Source organism: Nicotiana tabacum, chromosome 14 (genome assembly GCF_000715075.1).
Source record: "Nicotiana tabacum cultivar K326 chromosome 14, ASM71507v2, whole genome shotgun sequence".
In the NCBI taxonomy this organism is placed as follows: domain Eukaryota; kingdom Viridiplantae; phylum Streptophyta; class Magnoliopsida; order Solanales; family Solanaceae; genus Nicotiana; species Nicotiana tabacum.
The window spans coordinates 83,414,106-83,434,292 of NC_134093.1; the positions used below are offsets into that span (position 1 = coordinate 83,414,106).

General features: G+C 36.9%; 2 protein-coding genes across 3 annotated transcripts; both read right to left on the reverse strand.

The window, feature by feature from the left end:
* Positions 1-4,425: 4,425 nt before the first annotated feature.
* Positions 4,426-10,177, reverse strand: LOC107785221 (protein IMPAIRED IN BABA-INDUCED STERILITY 1-like). 2 transcript variants are annotated; one of them, XR_001647825.2, is made up of 10 exons: positions 8,674-10,171; positions 7,638-7,922; positions 7,186-7,503; positions 6,743-6,970; positions 6,454-6,551; positions 6,024-6,132; positions 5,499-5,948; positions 5,038-5,155; positions 4,836-4,930; positions 4,588-4,724 (listed from the first exon to the last, which is right to left on the reverse strand). XR_001647825.2 is itself a non-coding variant. In XM_016606471.2 (9 exons), exons 1-9 carry the CDS (start codon positions 9,076-9,078, stop codon positions 4,920-4,922), a joined length of 2,022 nt encoding a protein of 673 aa, XP_016461957.1. In that variant the 5' UTR covers positions 9,079-10,177; the 3' UTR covers positions 4,426-4,919. The 2 variants fall into 2 exon arrangements, 1 of the variants encoding a protein (XP_016461957.1); XM_016606471.2 differs by having other exon boundaries at positions 4,426-4,930; positions 8,674-10,177.
* Positions 10,178-11,448: 1,271 nt separating this feature from the next.
* Positions 11,449-17,071, reverse strand: LOC107785222 (putative WRKY transcription factor 4). The gene is made up of 4 exons (XM_016606472.2): positions 16,369-17,071; positions 14,603-15,306; positions 13,071-13,229; positions 11,449-11,931 (listed from the first exon to the last, which is right to left on the reverse strand). Exons 1-4 carry the CDS (start codon positions 16,762-16,764, stop codon positions 11,649-11,651), a joined length of 1,542 nt encoding a protein of 513 aa, XP_016461958.2. The 5' UTR covers positions 16,765-17,071; the 3' UTR covers positions 11,449-11,648.
* Positions 17,072-20,187: the final 3,116 nt, after the last annotated feature.

A 20,187-nucleotide genomic window follows, 5' to 3' on the forward strand; every position in this document is an offset into this window, starting at 1 on the left:
GAGCAATGATGGCGCTAGCAAGAGCAATGATGGTACCTTCTATCATGGTCAGGTACCCAATCAATGTGGGTGCTCTAATGTCGGCCAATATCTCTCTTGTGGCACAGTAGGGTAACACTTACTACCCCTACCCCTACCCCCAGCACCATCACTGAGTACTTGACAGACTCCAAGGTGGATTCCTGGCCATTTGCCAAGGTCAAGCCAATCGGTCCCTTTGATCTGTATAAGTTGCAAGACCCAAGGAACCCGAAGAAGAGTAGTCAGCCTACCTCTACTGCTGGCCAGTCTGATGAGCCGGTAGTAGTAGCCCCTAGTCCCTATGAGATCTTTTCTACTTCAGTTGAGCCTACCACCAGTATTAGAGTTGTTATTCCTAAGTCATTACCAGCCCCTAGACCAGCTCTGAGGCCGGTGACTTTGCCTACGGGCCCACTGTCTGCCTTATAGGTTTCTCAGATGCTAATGAGTCTCAACAACTGGATGCAGACAACTACTTCAAAGTTGTCTGAGATATCTAGTTCAGTTGCAAGGCAAACCTCTACACAGTCGGACCCTTCAGACATTGACATGAAGCTCACAAAGGTCTTGGACAACCAGAAGGTGATTATGGACACACTGGTATAGCACGGTGCAGTGATTGAGCGGTTGACAAAGCAGGTGAAGAAGATGAGAAAGACACAGGCCAGCAAGAAGTCAGTTGACTCACTCTGAGATGAGGTGACTAAGATAGCTGAGGCTGGCAACATGTTATTAGACCCCACCCAGCCTCCCCCGAATCAGCATTCTCATGAGGATCCCACTACTCAGACTGAGGAGCCTTGCCTTGCATTCAGCACTGCTGCTGCAGTGCGTGATATGTTTACTTCTCATGCAGCTCCCGTAGAGGATGATGACACTATTCAGTTAGCTGAGCTGCCTCAGACTGATACCATGATGACTGAGGACCCTTAGGGAGTTTCTTCGCCCCTCTATGCCCTTTGATCTTATTTTGCTAAGCATTAGGGACAATGTTTCTTTTTATTTGGGGGGTGGAGAATTTTATATTTGATGATTGATACATTTGATGACACTGGGATGTAATAACAGGATGATTTTATTTTGTTTATCTTTAGTAGTTTGTTACATTTAGTAGTAATCTTTAATTTTGATTGTTTTGATAGTATAAATTTTATGTTTTTCCTTCTTTTGTTGATAATAAGCTTTTGGTTATCTTAATGTCACGGTTCTTTCCAAAAGTAATTTCTTGTGTGAATCGGGTGACTCTTCCCGAGGACGTATAGTGTGATACTTTCTTAAGGAAATGAGTTCATTTTATGTTTAGGTAACAGTAGTAGTAAGTAGTAATGAATAAAAGCCCTAATCAAGTTAGTCTATGAAAATGAGTTATTTATGCTTCATGTGGCACCAACATGCTTAATTGCATGTTTATGGTTCGAGACAAGATTATTGAAAGAAGTAGCTCTAGTAAAAGTGATTTTGAGGCTCTTGAGTTGTCTTTCATAATCATTAGGTGGTTGAGTGAACCACACCATAAAGATCTTTCACTTGATTGTGATTGTTGTGGGTTTTAGACTCTATCCTTTTTTACGGTCTAGTTGCATGAGAGGTGAGATGATATTTTGTTTCTAGTCCAAGTACTTGAGTGAATAATCTAGAACTTGCCCCGAATGTACTTCAATGCGAAATTTTAAGTTTGCTTGGTTTGAAAGATGATTGTAGGCTTTCCTTGGACCGTTTGAGCTTTCTATTGCCACCATATGATCATTACCCCTAGTCAACCTCTTTGAGCCTTTAGCCTTTCTCTGTTGATAACCATGCTACAAGCCTTAACTCGTTTTAAACATAATCTTCCCTGGCACTCGAACCCCCACTCATATATAGTAAGTGGCTCAAAGCCTAAGTTTGGGGAGGGGGTGGGGGAGTTAATAAATCAAAAAGAGTTATCAAGTCATTGAAAAGAGAGAAAAAGAAATGATCTCCATGAAAGAGAAAGTAAGAAAAGAAAGTAACGAGAACAAAAAGAAGTCCAAAAAGGGGACAAAAAGGGAGATTGATGAAATTAAATGAGGCAAGTACCTCTAGTATAAATATCAAGGGAGAAAAAGAATAAAATTGGCAATAAAGAGTGATGACAAGTTTCTCTAGCCCCCAAGAAAAAGAAATACCTCTAAGGGTTTGACAAATGTAAGCCAAGAAATGAGATGTGAAGTGCTTAAGGAAGGGTATAACCACTTATATCCCATATAGTATCATACCCCGATCCAAAAGCCTTCATTACAACCCGAAAGAAATCCTATTTTATTTCGAACCGAGTATGCTTGCATTAGTAAAGATTTACATGAGGGGAAAGCCTATGGTACTTGAAGCTTAACTTGTGACATTCCTTTGTGAGAGAAGAGTGAAACCTTTGTTGCTCTAGAAATTGAGTGTTAAAACTTGAAGTGAGTAGGGAAAATGGAAGATAAAAGAGGAAGAGTTTGGAGTCCAACATGATTTACATGAAAGAACAATAATCCTTGATGAATGAAGTTAATTCTCGAGGCTCAAATGTCACACTAGAGTTACAAGCAAGTTGCACATTTTTGAAAATTTTGACACCTTATTTAGAATGCATGAGTATTATCGATAATTGTTGGTCCCAACTGAGTATGAATGACTTAAAGGTGACTCTTTGAAATGATCATTCACTGAGGGAAGGATGGAACTAATCTAGTTTCTTGAGGACTAGCAAAGACTTAAGTTTGAGGGAGTTGATAAGTGTGAATTTTAAACACTTATCAGTACCTTCTTGCTTTAGTTTTAATCTGAAAGTAAAGATTTTTTTCCCAGAATCTAATGTATATGGGTGAATTGTAGGTGCGCTGGAGAATGTGAGCTCAATGAAGAAATCTAACTTAAAGAGGAGATGTTCCAGCTCAGATCAGTCAAGAGGAGAAATGCAAAGAACAGTGCAGTCCGCAGAATTCCATCTGCGTCCGCAAAAGCAAATGTGGCTCGCAGAAGATGACATGCAGCCGCAAAGGAGAAACTGAAGCTTTAGGGATATCAAGTAGAAGTGCAGTCCGCAAACCAAAAAGTGCGGTCGCACTTAAGGTTCGCACTGATAAAGCTAGAAAGATTAGAGAAGATACAACTGAACAAGTCTGAAGCCTCCTCGAAGTGCGGTCTGCAGCAATTTAGTACGGCCGCAGAAGCTTATGTGCAGCCGCAGAACTAATCCAACTGAAGGCACTCGCAACAGTAACATACCAAAGTGTGGACCGCAGTTGATAAAGTACGGCCGCAGAACCCTCTGAAGGGTATTTTTGTCGGAAATTTCAGAGCACTATAAATAGATGTGAAACACCTTTTTAGGACATCTTTTGTACTGTAGCAGCAGCTAGTAGTTAGTTTTAGCCACTTTGGGCAACCTTGAGCTACAACTAGAGAAGATCAATTACTTTTTCACTTTAATTTTAGTTTTATGTCTTCAATTACTTTTTCTTTTCATTTTTCTATGTTAATTACTATTTAATAGCTAGATTTTATCTAGGGTTGTAATCCAACCCTAATGTATAAAACTTAAGGGTGTTTAATATTAATGCTTGTTATTGGTTGGGTTAATGTTATTTAGCCTTGTTTATGCTTTATAGTTAGAATTAATGGTTGCAAACAATGATTCATGCCTATTTGACTTTGTTCTTACTTGAGAAAGGGGAATTTAGTCTAGGAAAACTTGGCCAACAATAAATTGAGCTAATTGAAGTTTCGATTAGTTTGATTAAAGGATATGAACTAGAGATAGGGATAATCCAACTTGGACTCACATACTACCCTTTTGGTCTTGAAAAAGTCAATTTGGGCATAATCACTCTTTAACCGAGATGTATTGAGTGAGTACTTGTGCATTGAGAGTCATAACAAGCCTCAATCTACCAAGCAAGCATAGATTTACTCTATCCATTAGGTTTACACTTAGGTTAAGGTTACAACCCCAGGCCTTTCTCTATTTGATAAAAACATCAAAAAAAAATATTTCAATCATTATTTGCTCATTAGTTAGTTAAGTCTCTTAGTAGTTAATTTAGATAACAGTTACCCATTTTTGTTTGGAAGCTAAATTTAGTTATTTCGAGTTCTTTCTTGAGTGTTTACCTCAACACCCACTTTAAACTCCCCGTGAATTCGACCCCGACTCGCGTTGGGTTCTATTATTGTAGCGACAGTTTCATATTCCTTAATTGGGTGTGAATTGGACAAGATCACTGTCCCATCCTCGTTCAACAATCTTCCGTATAATCAATTATATATATATATATATACATATATATATATATATATATATATATATATATATATATATATATATATATATATATATATAGACACACACACACACACACACGAAAGACACAATACATAAATTATCAAAGACACAAAGGATGGTGGAATACTGGAATCTTTAGTATATATAAACATGTCAACTAATGGTATATATGTGTGTATACATATTTTCCAATTACAATAAGGGAAGCCTAGACACTAATCAAGAAATGGAAGAAAAAACAATTGGGGCATACATTTAGCGATTCTCCAGCATATTATCAAATTCCGATTCCGCCAACCACTTTCAGGATTTCAGCACCAAGATTCTGGTGATTCCATCATATTTGGTATAAAAACTGTCTTTCACCAGTAAATGTCTTTGTCTGCACGATCTCTTTACTAATTTCCCAAATGATCTGCCAGAAAAATATAGTTGCAAGGGTCAGAGTTTACCACGATGCCAATCCCTTCATAAATAGAGTGGCCAGGGCAAAAATGAAATGAAATGGCCACATATCTTAACAGACTTTGATTTTCTTTCTCGATCAACAAAAAATTCTCCCGAGTCACTTCACTGGCTAAGGGATGCAGGATGCACTTCCAGCTCATTCTCATTGTAAATCTACAGAAACAAACCAAATTTGGTTGAGGTTTCTATAAAAAGGCAATGGTTCTTTATGGATTTTCTGTAGTGAGAAAGAGAAACCACCAGATATAGAATGTCTTTACCTCTATAAAACCGGGATCTGCGACCATCTTGGCGAGTTTGATTATCGTGCTTTGCATCACTCCTCTGTTGTATCAATGGTCCTGAGAACCCAACCCTTTTTTGTTTGCCATTGTAGTCCTGTTTCATTTAGAAAGATATACAGCTTTATCTCCAACATAGATATTCTGTAATATTGCTACTTTTGGGCCTTTACGAATACTAGGTTTCACAAGTAACATGGCTGCAGAAGCAAAAAAATTAAACTTCTATTGCATTACATGATATTTAAGTTACTCCATTTAGCAGGAAAGGTTCATCGCCGGTTGCTAATAAAGACTTGCCTTTCGAAATGCAATAAGGTGTCCTTATTTTCTTAGTTCTAAGATCATATAACATCTCTAAGGATACATATAACCGACCCCAACTTGTTTGGGACTAAGGCGTAGTGGTGGTGGTTGTATAATAGATCGAGGATACTAACCTCTGACAATTCTTGAGACTCGTGAGTATATTGCCTGCCAATAGAATGCGTGGCGTCATTGTTGCGGCCTCTGGCTTCAGTGTTGATCCTGCTAGAAAAGTCATAACTATCTTGCATGTTTAAATCTGAGGTATCTGCAGCATGTAGTACATTGGAAAGATCAAAGGCAATAAACTTTTGACTTCTTGAATTGTCCTGTGGATGTGGCCTTGTGGCTGCAGAATCTTGCTTTCTCTTTTTCGCCCAGGTAACGCCACTTGACGCTGTCATTTGAGCAGGGACAGATCGAATGCTTTCGCCTTGAGATTCTTCGGTCATCTGAGAAGCCTCTGACACTGTATCATAAGATGGTTTCATTGATATACGTGCCACGGTAGCTCCTTTTCCTTTAGAAATATGGCCGCTACCACCATTGTTTCTACGGCCATTGTGAATATTGGCTTCAGCTTCCTTCATAAATAAAAAGGAAGTGTGTCAATACACCATCAATACGGAATGTATCTGTATGAGAGACTGGACAAAGACCTCAGTTGAGACCACTATGCCGAAGTTGCTCGATTTTTGAAGAGCTTTTTGCACATTTCTTGAATCTCTTGAAGCTCCAGATGCTTTCACTGTGGAACTGGCCTTCTTTCTGAAAATGTAAGAGGTTGCAGATCAGATTAAGCTTCTAAACTGAGGGGAAGATAAGTGAATCATAGGAGTGGAGTTGCTCAAAATTAAGCAGTTGGAGATGGATGAAATAGATATGTTTAGGCTATAATGTTGAACTAGTACTCGAACTAGTGAAGGAACAGCGAAGAATCATCTTTCTTTTTGTGCATATAGATGCAGATTAAGTTTGTTGGCTTTTACTATATTAGTATATTTGTACCATCCAGATGACAAGCCGTCAATTTGAGGAACTACAAGCAAAAAATGCTTTCTACGAAGGACAAAGAAGAAAGTAATTCACCTCCGTGCTTCTTCTCGGAACTTTGCATCAATTTCCTTGTTCGGGGGGTACTTAGGCAAGCTTGACGGGTCACAAGCATAAGGCTTTGTACTGAAATACTGAAGAAAGGTATACGACAAATGTTGAACCAAAATATTAGCATGTTGGAGAATTGTCTTAAATGTTGTCCAAATTATGAGGTGAATATGGAAACAGGACAGTCACAAAAAACAGAGTTAGATCGAGGAAACTCAGTCTTCAGTAGTGCCAAGAAAAAGATTCATGGACTGCTATCCGAATGAAGACTTACCTCAGAATCATGAGCAGATGTAGCAGTTCCACGTCTATGAGGGTCAATTGAAAGAAGTGTTTCTATAAGGTTGACAGCAGTTTTTGGTAATTCTTTACATCTATCTCGGAGTGTACTCTCATAAGGATGTTGGGGTTTAAAAATTGTCGCAAGTGGAAGTTTAGACTTTCTCCAGTATTCGTCAGATGGAGAACCACAGAGCTTGAAGATTTTGTGCAATTGTTCAACCTGCAAAAAGTAGAGAAACATACTTTTTCATAATTGACTAAAATCAGTAACATTACAAGGTTACTTTGGCACAGGAGTAACATAAAATCAAACAATCATTTTTCATTGATATTCTAGTAGTGTAGCTTCATTGTGTCCCATTTGTCCAAGCTGCTATGAGAACTATGTAGGAAATGTTATCAAAGGCAATACTAAACTTCTAAAAAACCACATACCTCAGTCCTCCCTTTCAGGAGAGGCCTCCCGAAAAATAGCTCTGCAAAAACACAACCAGCACTCCACAAATCCACCGTTAGCCCATAATTTGTGGATCCCAGCAGAAGTTCAGGAGGTCGATACCATAAAGTCACTACGCGGCTGGTTAGTGGTTGCTTGTGCCTAGCACTAAGGAAATTTGCAAGACCAAAATCTGCTATCTTTAGAATTCCTTCATTGTTTATCAAAACGTTGGATGCTTTAATATCTCGGTGCATTATACCTCGGGAATGACAATGCTCTAGTCCACTCAGCAGCTGCCGCATATAACATTTGATCTACTTCCATCCAAAAAAAGAAAAAAAAATTGAGATGTTCTTTTCCTTTTTGCAAGTCAAGAAATTCAAACAGTGACCTTAACACCAAATTTAATGGTAGAGACTAGAGAGCCATAGCTTAAATATTAACAAACCTGTGAATCAGTGAACTTGATGTCAGGACATGACAACAGTCCAGAGAGGTCATGTTCCATGTATTCGAAAACAAGGTATATGCAACATGATAACCGAGAAGTGACTATTCCGATCAGCTTCATGATATTTGGATGGTCAAGTTTGCGAAGAATTGTTATTTCTCGGGCCATAAATCTGACACTGTCTGGCTGGAAATTGTCAAATTTCACCTTCTTCAGGGCAACCATTTTACCAGTCTCGATGTCACGTGCACGATAAACACTGCTGTACGTACCTTGTCCAATCTACAGATGTGGAAGGCAGAACAAAGTGTTTGTAAGAAGAAAAGCAGTTTGCATTCGTAAGATGATGATATACAACTGTAATAGCCTGTCCTAATGTCAGTGTCTCAATGCATTAGGTGTTCAAGGCCTAAATATGTCGTCACTTTTGAAACTATAGATAAGTAAGACATTGACAAGATAATAAAAGAAATAGCCATAAGAATGTGGAGATAAATCAATAAAACAACCAAAACATGATCAGCTCAAGATTAAGATAATTAGATAGTCAATTATATGTAGCTCATCATGTTGGCATCATGGTATGGAATAACACTAAAGAGATACACCAATTGTCAAAACATGGTATCACCATACTCCATAGATAATGCAAGATTTTGCTCCTCACAAGCAATTTTGTTTTCATTACAATAATAATCACCAATAACTACACTCAATCCAAAACTAGTTGAATTCAACCATATAATTCTTCATATCATTTGTTCCATTTGAAACATTCCATTCCAGTTGTGTTCTCCATTAAACCTAATAAAATACTATGAAATACGTAAACCCCTAAAAATTAATGGAACTGAAGGATTTTAATTCAATTTAAGCTATATATATATATATATATATATATATATATATATATATATATATATATGCGAAAATATCACTAAAATTTCAACAAAGATTAAATTCTGAACCTAAAGATTGAACCCCATCAAATATAAATTTTGAATCCACCTCTAGTTGAAGGGAAGATAATTACCTTTTCTAATCTCTCGAACGCGTCTGATCTTAGAGGCAGCCATCCATCAATAGCGTCAGACGCGACAGCAGTGAGCCACGCGGGCCAACCAGCAGCCAAATGTTCTCCTTCCGTTAACCTTCCAAATTTGATACTAAAATTAGCCTTTTTTTCATTACTCCCTTTCTTGGAACCTCTAGAATTCGAGGAACTCCTTCGAATTAAAGACTCCGCCTTCTTCTCCTTTTCGGGTTCCTCTTTAATCTTCTCCAAAGGGCCAAATCCACTCTTATTAACATGCTGCAAATTGGGATCTTTAATAATTTCTCCATTTCTGTTAATAACAGCAGTTTTTATAGAGGAGGAATTGTAATTGTGGTGTGGCGGGGAATGGGCCGTGGCCTGCTTGGAGCTGACACAACCCATGTCCCCCCATCAAAGGAATAAAAACTCTGATGGGAAAAAGGGATCACACACAGGGGAGGGGGGAAGAGAGAAAAATAAGGATCAAAATTGAAGTCCCTACATTAGATTGTTGTCCCAAAAATGAAGAAAAAAAATTGAGCTATTTTTAGGGAAGCAGCACATTTTGGGAGGGTCAAAGATTTGATGACCCTCTGAGAAACGGCGAGATATGTGGAGGAAAGAGGATTTTTCCAAAAGAAGAGGGTATTTTTTGGTTGTGTTTATGGGTTCAACATTTGTCATCTTTTTTTCTTTTTTAAAACATTGGTTATAGCCAGAAATTTGATTCATTACACGGAGAGAGAGAGAGAGACATGTAGCCGTTGAAGTTTGTTATTCCTCGTCATGGTTTTTTCTGTTTTTGGATTGGGAAAAGGAGACATTAGCCCCTATAGCATATAGTTTATATTTGCCCATGTCAGCTGTGCTGTCAAGTCAGAAGACACAAGGCAATAATCGCAGACAAAACACACAACGACAACATCATCGTGGCACTAGCAGAAACATCATCCCAATGCAATTCTACAAACAAACCGAAAACAACAGAATGATTATGCACACAACCCATCAAAGTGTTCCAAGAAACCAAATCCCTCTCTGAAAATTCATCAAACAGTTGGTGGACAAATGAGATTCTTCCATAAACACAATAAAAATTCAAAAAAGTATTCCTCAAATCAAGAAACAAATCAACTGCATAGCTTCACCAGTCCATTTCACCAACAAACGTATACAAGATCTAAGTCCAGAAATAAAATCAAATTGATCAAGAATTAAATTTTGTTTAAAGATTTGGTTTTTTATGTATTTGATAATTGAAGCTACATAATCTGTATAGTGGATTGAACATGCTAAAAGTTTGCTTAGTGTAAAAGGAATTTGCTCTTGACCAGTTTTGACCATTAAGGCATGAAATTTTATTGCATGATTGTATTTGAGAAATTATGTTTTTAGTATTACTTGTGTGGGACTTGATGACTTGGCAGTTGATATGGACAAATCATTGCCACAGTGGAGGGACATTAGGATTGAGGACAATTTTAAATCGTTCATTAACGATAGTGGTGGATTGGATGAAAATTATATATATCATAGTAGAGGGACAAAATAGGACCTTTTCCCTTTTGGATTTTACTAGCTTTTATAGTATCCCTTTCCCATTTTTTTCCCTTTTTGTTTTTGTTTATAACTGTTTCATATCCGTCCTAACTAAATGTGAAAATTTTCCTACCAAGAGTCTCTCTATTGCCGGAGGTTCGCGTCGAACCTCTAATTAATAATGGAAGGTCCGTTCATCCCTCCATACTTTTTAATAATCTCTCTTCATTGATGGATACAAGTATGAGGAATATGAAGTAAACACATTATTCAACTTTTATTATAGTTAAAGTACACTTATTAAAAGATATAATTTGTATATTAATTAAGTTTGTTAATGGTACTTTGTATTTATCGACTAATACTCAGGATATGCTTTTGTTTGTGTTACCGCTGAGTCGGTTTCATATTATATAACACTTTCTTTTTTTTTATCTATCTAAAAACAAAAATTATGTATTTGAAAACTTCTTTATTTTAACATTCTATTTTACCCTAAATGACTTGAGCTTTAGGGTCCCATTTAATATAAAAACTGTTTTGTTATTATAAGGATGAAAAAATGAGAAGCGGCATGTGAAACTCTTATCCCCTTTCATTTAGTTTTTAGTGATAGAAGTAAATTTGGCCTTATGCGTATTTCGTTAATTATATATCAAAAGTCCCCCTTTATTTAGTAAATTCTATGTTAGGTCAAACACATTCGTATACAATGGGAAGGACTTATATTTCTTCTTTCCCTAGCATCAAAATTGAAGTGTTTGGCCAAGCGTTTAGAAGAAAAAAAATATTTTTGAGTACAAGTAAAAGCAGTTATGGAGAAGTAGAAAAACGAAGTTTTCCCTAAAGCATTTTTTTGAAAAGCACTTTTGAGAAAAATACACTTAGAAGAAGCACTTTTTAAAAGTTGTCCAAACACTAATTGCTACTCAGAATTGCTTTTCAAATTAATTAGTCAAATACAAACACCAAAAACACTTCTCAAAATAAGCTGATTTTCGAAGTTTGGTCAAACACTAATTGCTGCTCAGAATTCCTTTTCAAATTAATTAGCCAAATACAAACTGTAAAAATATTTCTCAAAATAAGCTGATTTTTGAAGCTTGGCTCAACCACTCAATTCTACAGATTGTTCACTAATCAATAAAGTAAATAACTGTATTAACTGGGGCCATGTACTCCCAGTTCTTAAATCCCAACTAATAATTCCAAGTTAGTAAATCCATATTCCTGTTGTCAGAAAAGAAGTTCATATGCCATTAGTTTTTTAAGCTAGCTCCAGGAATTTACAGAGAAGTACAGAAGTTTCAAACTACTGTGAACAAACTATTTGATCACCTAACCTTTCACTGTTTAACAATATATAGACATCTTTAGCAAGTAGCCATAAGATTTACAAACATTTCTTGGGGCTTGAGACATATACATGCAACTTATGCTGCAATCTGTTCCTCTTTCAGCTGCCTACACACTGGTATGTCATTGGTGTTATGAAAAGCAACATTTTCATGAAGTGAAGGCCTCCAAGTTGCAACGTCTTGCTCGTTCAACTGGCGAGTACTATCTTGGGCTGTGCTATGACCTCTGTTTCTAGCAATGGGAATATCATGATTGTGTTTGCCTTCATATGTTGTTATGACAGCTTTTGGATCTGCTGAAGCCCTCTCGACATGTTTGCGGACATTGCATCCAGGATATGTGCAACGATAATAACTCCTGCATGCAGATCCAAGACTGAATGCCTTACAGATGTTCATGCAACTTAAGAGAATGAATTAAAAGTAATGACCAGCACAGGGAGAAGACGCATATTTCAGCTGTTAACATGAGAATCATACTCAAAAAGATTTAAGAACAAGCAACTGTCCAGACAGGATTCTAATTATTTTCTCGTCAAAAGCTCTGGATCCCAACTGGATTCATTGAAGAAAGTTTCTAAGAGCAACTTGGGACAAACAAAACAAGAAAAAAGTGACATTGGCAAAAGAAAAGAGAAGCTAAAGTGGAACAACCCTCTTTTGTCATCTATCATCCCAGTGTCAGAAAATGAGATGTGAAGAGCCTGGTAATTTGAAGGAGACCAGGGTCCATTGCGGACCTTCTTCCTTTTTTTCTCATTTTTATTTTACCTTTTTCTCGTTGAAGTCCATACCACAACTTAGGAGGGCTCTCTTGATGCCAACTGGATTCATTGAGACAGACAAAACAACAATAAGGTGCAGCGGCAAAAGAAGAGAGAAGCTAATTTGGAACATCACTCTTTTGTCGTCTATCATCCCATTGTCACAAAATGAGATCTGAAGAGTCCGGTAATTGGAGGAGAATAGCCCCCCCCCCCCCATTAATGTCCAAACCAACACTTTAGGAGGCTGAGAATATTTTGCTCAGACATAATGAAAGATGACGTGTAAAATTGACCAAAATAGAATCCAAGATGAAAGAGTTGTTCCTACAACTTCCATAAGAATAATACACTATTTCCTATTTAATTAATTTATATAGTTTTATTGAAGAAGAAGATTTCTTACGGCTTGAAACTGCAGGAACATTGTCCAAGAGAAGTTATCCTGAACAAAGATAGCCAGAGTTCGGAGCAAGAAAAATGGTGCTTAATAACTACATCATTCAAGAATATGACTTGGACTTAGTAAATTTCTGAATTATTTGTTTTACATTCACCAAATGCCTAGGGATTTATGCAAGTGGAATATACTGGACATAGGACAAAAAGCAGGACACAAGTAAATACCACTCCTTTAGACAACTAAAGGGTAGTCCAAGCAAAGCTGCATGCAGCAGAACGACTAATGTATTCAAAAGGTCACAGTTAAGATACATGGAGTAAGTAAAAGTACCTCGGATGATGATTCCCCTTCACCACTTTCTGCCCATATTTTCGCCACTTGAACCCGTCATCCAAAATGTCTACTTCACTCCTTGTCTGCACAACAATCTTGGATTCTGATACTGCTTTATGTGATGAAGCAAGATTAGGAGCCTCAACAGCTGTCTTCCTGCATCACGGTTACTTGTATCAGATGCATATTCGTTTCAGTTACATTTTCCTTTGTTCATTTTCAAAAGGGCAAAGGTCCAAATATGCCCTTGTACTATAGGAAATTGAGCACAATTGCCCTTCGTTAATACTTTAGCTCAAATATGCCCTTACCGTCACATAGTTGGTCCATATATGCCCTTAGAGTTACACAGTTGGCCCATATATGCCCTTTTCGAAACGGAATTCACCCAAACTAATTAGCTCTTTCGTTAATTGTATTAAAGTGTATTACAAACACTATTTCCTTTTTATTAGTACTTTTTTTTCTTTACCTTTCTCTTTTCTTTCTTCTCTTTTTTTTTTTCCTTTTTCTTTCTCCCTTATCCGTTTCTTCCATTACTGATGTCTTCTCCATTTTTGTCACCAATTTCACTTGACAAAACTCATGAATTCCAATTACTAAGAAAATTCTCTCATAAGGTAATCAAGTTCCAATTTCACTGACCCTCTAAATAAACGAAATTAAATTGTTCTAAAAATTATGGTTTAAACTTTAAAATAATAAAAACATATCAACCTTTAACAATACTCAAAAGACCAAAATATTTAAATTGTTTCCAGAAAGATAATTTATTGATTAAAAGCCTAGAGTTCAAGTTGTAGTGTTATAAATTTGAGTTGTTAGTCTTTTTTCAACTGGACATTTTCTATTTTTTTTTATTAACTATGTAAATTAGGGGTGTACATGGAACGTGTTGGTTCGATTTTTATCAAAATCAAATCAAACCAATTATATCGGTTTGGATTGTTCGGTTTTGTTGGATTTTCGGGTTTTTTGTTACATAAATATTATTTTAATCTTACTTTGTTAAATTTTTTAGAACTAAATATATGTTCAGTAAAAATTAAAAAATTGACAAACATATGATCTATAAAAATATTCTTATGGGAGAATTTTCTTAGTAATTGGAATTCATGAGTTTTGTCAAGTGAAATTGGTGATGAAAATGGAGAAGACATCAGTAATGGAGGAAATCGGATAAAATAGAAAGAAAAAGGAAAAAAAAATAGAAGAAAAGAAAAAAGAAGAAAGAAAAGAGAAAGGTAAAGAAAAAAAAGTACTAATAAAAAGGAAATAGTGTTTGTAATACACTTTAATACAATTAACGAAAGAGCTAATTAGTTTGGGTGGATTCCGTTTCGAAAAGGGCATATATGGGCCAACTGTGTAACTCTAAGGGCATATATGGACCAACTATGTGACAGTAAGGGCATATTTGAGCTAAAGTATTAACGAATGGCAAATGTGCTCAATTTCGTATAGTACAAGGGCATATTTGGACCTTTTCCGTTTTCAAAAAAGAGATTCCTTGTGACAAAAGAGCTTACATTCTCTTCATATTTGGTTCATTATCATGTCCCTCTTCTGCTGCTGTTGCAGTGTCCTCAATTTTATCACATTCATTAGAAAGAAGAAGTCCAGATGCCATTTCAGTAGACACTTGTCCAGAACGAGCAGGGAGAGCACCATTTAAGCCGTTGACTTCGGTCCCACTCTGCATTTCGCTTTCAGGTTTAGCTTTGGAGCAATCTGAACCATCCTGAGCACAACTATCTCTTCTGCGTTTGCTTGGTTGAGGAAGTTCATGGTTGTGATGGCCTTTATACGTGATCTCAGTTATGTGACCATCAATGGATAGCTCGACCTTCTTCTTGACAGGACACTTGAGATGTGTGCATTTATAGTAGCTCCGAGGACATTCACTTGCTTTAACCATCTTCTGTCCATACTTCCTCCAGTTGTAACCATCACAAGCTGGTCTATCGACAGAAGCAAAAGATGGCTTGTCCTCAGATTGAGAAACCAGTGGCAGTTCAATTTTCTTGGTCTGCTGGTCTGACGGCATAGCATTTAATTGAGGTCGTAAAGAAGATTCCGTTGGCTCGGTCGACGTTTCATTTCCTAATACTTGAGCTGATGTCCCTTGCGAGGAGAAATGATACTCAGCTTGGGTTTGCAAGTAAGAATGGGATAATGCTGCCTGTGCTGTGACGTGTGCTAGGGCCTGCTGGTGTGACATTCCAAAAGGACTCTACAAGGGAAAGTAGAATATGTCTATAAGTAACGGCATGATGCCACTATGATCGACAACTTCATTTAACTATTATTGTTAAGAATATGGATCAAGGGTCTAACTCAATCCAAAATACAACTCATGAGGTGAGATTGCTCAAAACCATATAAGGAGACAACAACTCATTCCCTTAATCAATATGGGACACTTAACACCGCCCGGCTAGACACCTTATGCATGGAGAATATATTATGGAGGTCCGACATTGGGAAATAAAGAACGAGGATGAGTCTGACTCGGACAACAAATGGTTCTTCGGCCTAATTCAACCACAAAAATTTAACTCATGAGGCGAGAACTATCCAAGACCATATGAGGAAACAACAATTTATTCCCTCAAATAATGTGGGACACTTAACAATTACAAGCAGTCATGAATTCATCATCGTGGGGTGCGGGCATTATCCAGCTCAAACTATATATAAGTTGAAAACTTTTTATAACATGTATACCAAGTCAGCACCCATCATCACCTATTAGTGGTACTCCGCACCCACAAACTTAAGAGCTCAATCAGTCCCTTTGACAAACTCTTTGTCACTTATGCCGGAATAACAACAAAAACATCAACTAGGCCTCAATCCCTAATAAGTTAGGGTCGGTTATATGAATCCTCATTGACCAAGTTACTCTCATCTCATGCTCACCTATGTAGGAATAGTCATTCCTAATAAGAAAACGCCCACTTTCTGGATGTCTTCATGATTATGTTATTCCCCTTCAGGTATATACTAAAGTTAATCCTGCAAAATAGAAGCTTTTGTTGTACTAAAGGTCAAATCCCAAACTTTGTGCAAACCAAAAGAAAAGCTTCGACATGTGATTTCTAGCTCGTAGTTCACATATAAGACTCTTGCCAAACTACACCTTTGACTAAAAACTAGCAGCACTTTTCCAGAAGTAGATAGTTATTATGTGGTTGAATTAACGAAGTTACAAAATCACTAATTTCAAGAATTTTCCAGAACCAAAAAGAAGTATTCGTTTATCTTCTGGGAAATGAACAGTAAAGTCAATTACCTGAAGTGGAGAAAGGAACCCAGGTGAATTAAGCAATCCAGAAGGACTAAGACCAGTGGGAATCATAAACAAAGGAGAATTTTGAGCGACCATTAAACTCATGGGTCGATTCTGCTTATACCCTAAATTCTTCTGATTCCCCTCTTTACAATTCTCCTCTCCGGATGAATTTTCAGGGAAAAGAGTCGGTGGTTTTGCTAGTGGAGAAGCCATAGCTCCAGCAAGAAGCTGGGAGAAAGACGGGTATTCGGATTCCGAGAAGAAGCTGGAGACAAGTGTCATTGGACCTGGGCTAAAATAGGGCATATTTCCACCGCCAAAAAATGCTTCAAAACTAGGGGCCCGAGGTGGGATTGTTAGCTCTGAAACTGCTGAAGCTTTGAATTTTTCCCCCATTTTTGATGGCAAAATTACAAGGGGTTTTCTTGTTTGTTCAACCAGAAAAAGATATGAGCGAAGACAAAGTAAAGCAAAAAGAATCAATAGTTTATTGTCTGCTGTTGATGAAATGTTAATGTTCAGTTGAACAATTTGTTGATCCTTTCTGTTTTGATTCTTTGGATGTTTATAGATATGCCTGAGAATGTACAGTCATTGACTTGTGGGGTGGATTTGTTTAATGAAATTTGGGATTTGGTTATTGGTTACAGCTTTTCTTTTTCTGGCTTTGCTTCTTTTGTTGTTTGCATGTCGTCTTGAAGTTGGGTTATTATTATTGGACAAACGAATTGTTTTAAAAACATTATCACTTACGCGCAGGGGCGGCTAAGTTTAGAAGCTGATTTACAATTGAATTTACAGTGTAAAACATTATTATATTATTAGTATAATCTAATATATCCTCGACACCTATTACTTCAAGATTAAGATGTAGTTACTGGGGCTCTTGGCCACCTGACCCATTTTTAAACTTGAATTGCAAATTAATCTTCAAGTTTTAATTATTATAAGATTGACCCTCTTGCTTAATTAGTGCTTAAATGGGATTTGGGTTAATTATAAAGTGAAGGGAAGTTGAGACTTTATCTTTAATATCTCACTTATTAAACTTTGGGTCCAACTTATATAAATATAATATTTTCAGAATTTAAAAAAAAAAAATCGGGTCACCCGGGACCATACAAACTTGCTCGCAAGATCAAATCACCAAAATAACATGTAAAATCAAGAATCGATCATTAAAACTCAAGATTTTCAAGTTCAAAACTCATCTTTCCAACTTTTCACATAATACGCCGAAACGACCTCGGGTCACTCGAGACCCCAACTGAACATGCGTACAAGTCCAAAACCATCATACGAACCTACCGAAATTGGTAAAATACCGATCCAAGGTCGTTTACCAAAGACGTTGAGGTCAACTCTAGTCGTTTTAAAAGTCAAAAATCACTTTTTTTACAAAACTTCACATATAAACTTTCCGAAAATTGACAAGGATTACGCACGCAAGTCATAAATCATCAAATTGAGTTATAAGAAGTCTCAGAACACAAAAAAAAGAAAAGAAAAGTTAGCACTCAAAACGACCTATTAGGTCGTTACAGGTTGAGATTAAATGCCCTGCATTTCTAGAACGTATACAAGGTGATATATGTAGGCTTATACACCCTCCATGTGGAATATTCAAGTATATTATGGTCATTATAGACGAATTCAAGTATATTATGGTCATTATAGACGCATCTACAAGATGGCCGCATGCGTGCTTATTGTTAACTAATAAAATGGCATTTGCGAGATTGTTGGCCCAAATAATAAGTTTAAAAGCACAATTTTCAGATTATGCAATTAAGACAATTCGTCTTGATAATGCTGGTGAGTTTACATCTCAGGCCTTTAATGTTTATTGTATAGCCACTAGAATAAAAGTTAAAATGGTCTAGAAGAATGTTGATTAAACGTCTCCAATTAAAAGCTAGATGTCACGACCCAAAAATTCCTCCGGAGCCGTGATGGCTCCTAACACCGCTTGTTAGGCAAGACAACAACAAATATGTGAAAATAAACTTCAATAATAGTAAGGAATAGTCTCAAAAAGTGTAATGGTATAAATATCTGAAGTTAAAATGTTAATACAAATGAATTTATCCCAAAATCTGGTGTCACCGAGTGCATGAGCTCTATAGAATACAAAATACAAAATCTGAACAAAATATAATATTGTCTGAAAGACTGAATAGTAAGAACATAAGATAATAGAAGGGACTTCAAGGCCTGCGAGCGGATCAACAGTGATACCTCAAAATCTCTCAACTAATCAGGATCCGGTTCACGGGCACTACCATGATCAACAATACTTGGATTTGTATATGAAGCGCAGAGTATAATATGAGTACAATCGACCTCATGTACTCAATAAGTAGCAAGCAGAATAATAGCATATGAATGAAAACAACTCAAATAATAAAAGGCTCAGCTTAACACATTAAGAGAAAAAATAGACACAATTTTTAGATATACTATCAAGGCATCAACTTCTACAGAATTCACTTAAACAGGTACTTAACAAGATAAAACTATAATATCAAGCTCTAACTATCAAGCAAAGTTATCAAATACCAATTAGCATGAGGAATAATACAACATTATGGCTGCAGGTCAGTTATACATGCCAAATCAATAAAGAATCACAATTTAAATATCAAGTATAAATAATTTCAGCACATTTATAGTATTTGGCACAAAGTACCCCTTAAGCATACTCTAAGCACGCTCATGGTGCCTGGCTAAAAGCCCACGGACCCTTACTCTCACACACATACACACTCAACATTGTACAAGTGCCTGACAAAAGTCCCTCTCCAAGCACATATATGATCATGTGCATAAGCCTACGGTTAATACCTGACTTCGGAGGGGCGGGTCTTTGCCCAAGCACTGATCGGATCTAAGTCAATGATCAAAATCACTTAGCCCGATATAGGGCCTGGCACATGTGTCACCTCAATATCAATGCCACTAAGCCCAACATGGGGCGTGGCGCACATGTCACCTCACTATCAAGATCAAATCGGCTTTGTGGCCAAGATCAGCTATCAATCCGCTCAAGTTTTCATATGCCAACATATCAAAGAAACATAATTCAATATACCACATGGAATATACCAACGTGCCACAATTTAGCTCAAACTCGTGTCATCCATAAGGAAACCAACAACAAGTGAGATAACATATAAAAAGTGCACAGAGACAAAGATATAACCCGCGAATATAATATCATGACTGAATAGTATGACTACGGCTAAGAAAAATAGCTCAACATAGAAAACATAGCCCTATCATGTCTCAAACAAATAAGCAAATAGCCTAGGCATGATTCCTAGCATGAATAATAACTTAAGTAGTCATACAAATGGATAAAATATGATTTCAAAGAAGCATGATAGCAAAACAAGACGTACAATAGCCTAAGATCTACCCAGATCATGAATCACCATGGTGCATACATATATGCGCATCACCTCGCATATACGTCACCTCCAACATATAACAAATATCTCAGCCAATGGGGAAATTACCATCAAATCAAGCTTAGGCAAGATATTTACCTCATCTGTGTTAGTCTTCAACCTCGAATCACGTCATAACCTCGATCTATCCCTCCAATCGTGTAAATCCAAGCCAAACATCATCCAAGGAAGTCAAAAATGCTATAGAAAGGGATCTCAATCCATAAAGCTTCGATCTTTCAAGAAATTTTCAAAAGTAAACAAAAGTCAACCCGGACTTACGTGCCCGAAATTCGAAACTACTACCAAAATCCAATAACCCATAACCGAATAAATCCAAATATGTAATTAGTTTTTAAAAATAAGTCTA

Bases quoted from the DNA above. Each gene is read 5' to 3' on its own strand.
- LOC107785221 (XM_016606471.2), bottom strand. From the start codon at position 9,078: ATGGGTTGTGTCAGCTCCAAGCAGGCCACGGCCCATTCCCCGCCACAC. The intron at 6,971-7,185 runs GTATGTGGTTTT...TACTTTTTGCAG, and splicing joins TCCTGAAAGGGAGGACTGAG to GTTGAACAATTGCACAAAAT. The intron at 6,133-6,453 runs GTGAATTACTTT...TTACATTTTCAG, and splicing joins TTCCGAGAAGAAGCACGGAG to AAAGAAGGCCAGTTCCACAG.
- LOC107785222 (XM_016606472.2), bottom strand. From the start codon at position 16,764: ATGGGGGAAAAATTCAAAGCTTCAGCAGTTTCAGAGCTAACAATCCCA. The intron at 15,307-16,368 runs GTAATTGACTTT...TTTCCCTTGTAG, and splicing joins GGTTCCTTTCTCCACTTCAG to AGTCCTTTTGGAATGTCACA. The intron at 11,932-13,070 runs GTACTTTTACTT...ATCTGCATGCAG, and splicing joins AAGGGGAATCATCATCCGAG to GAGTTATTATCGTTGCACAT.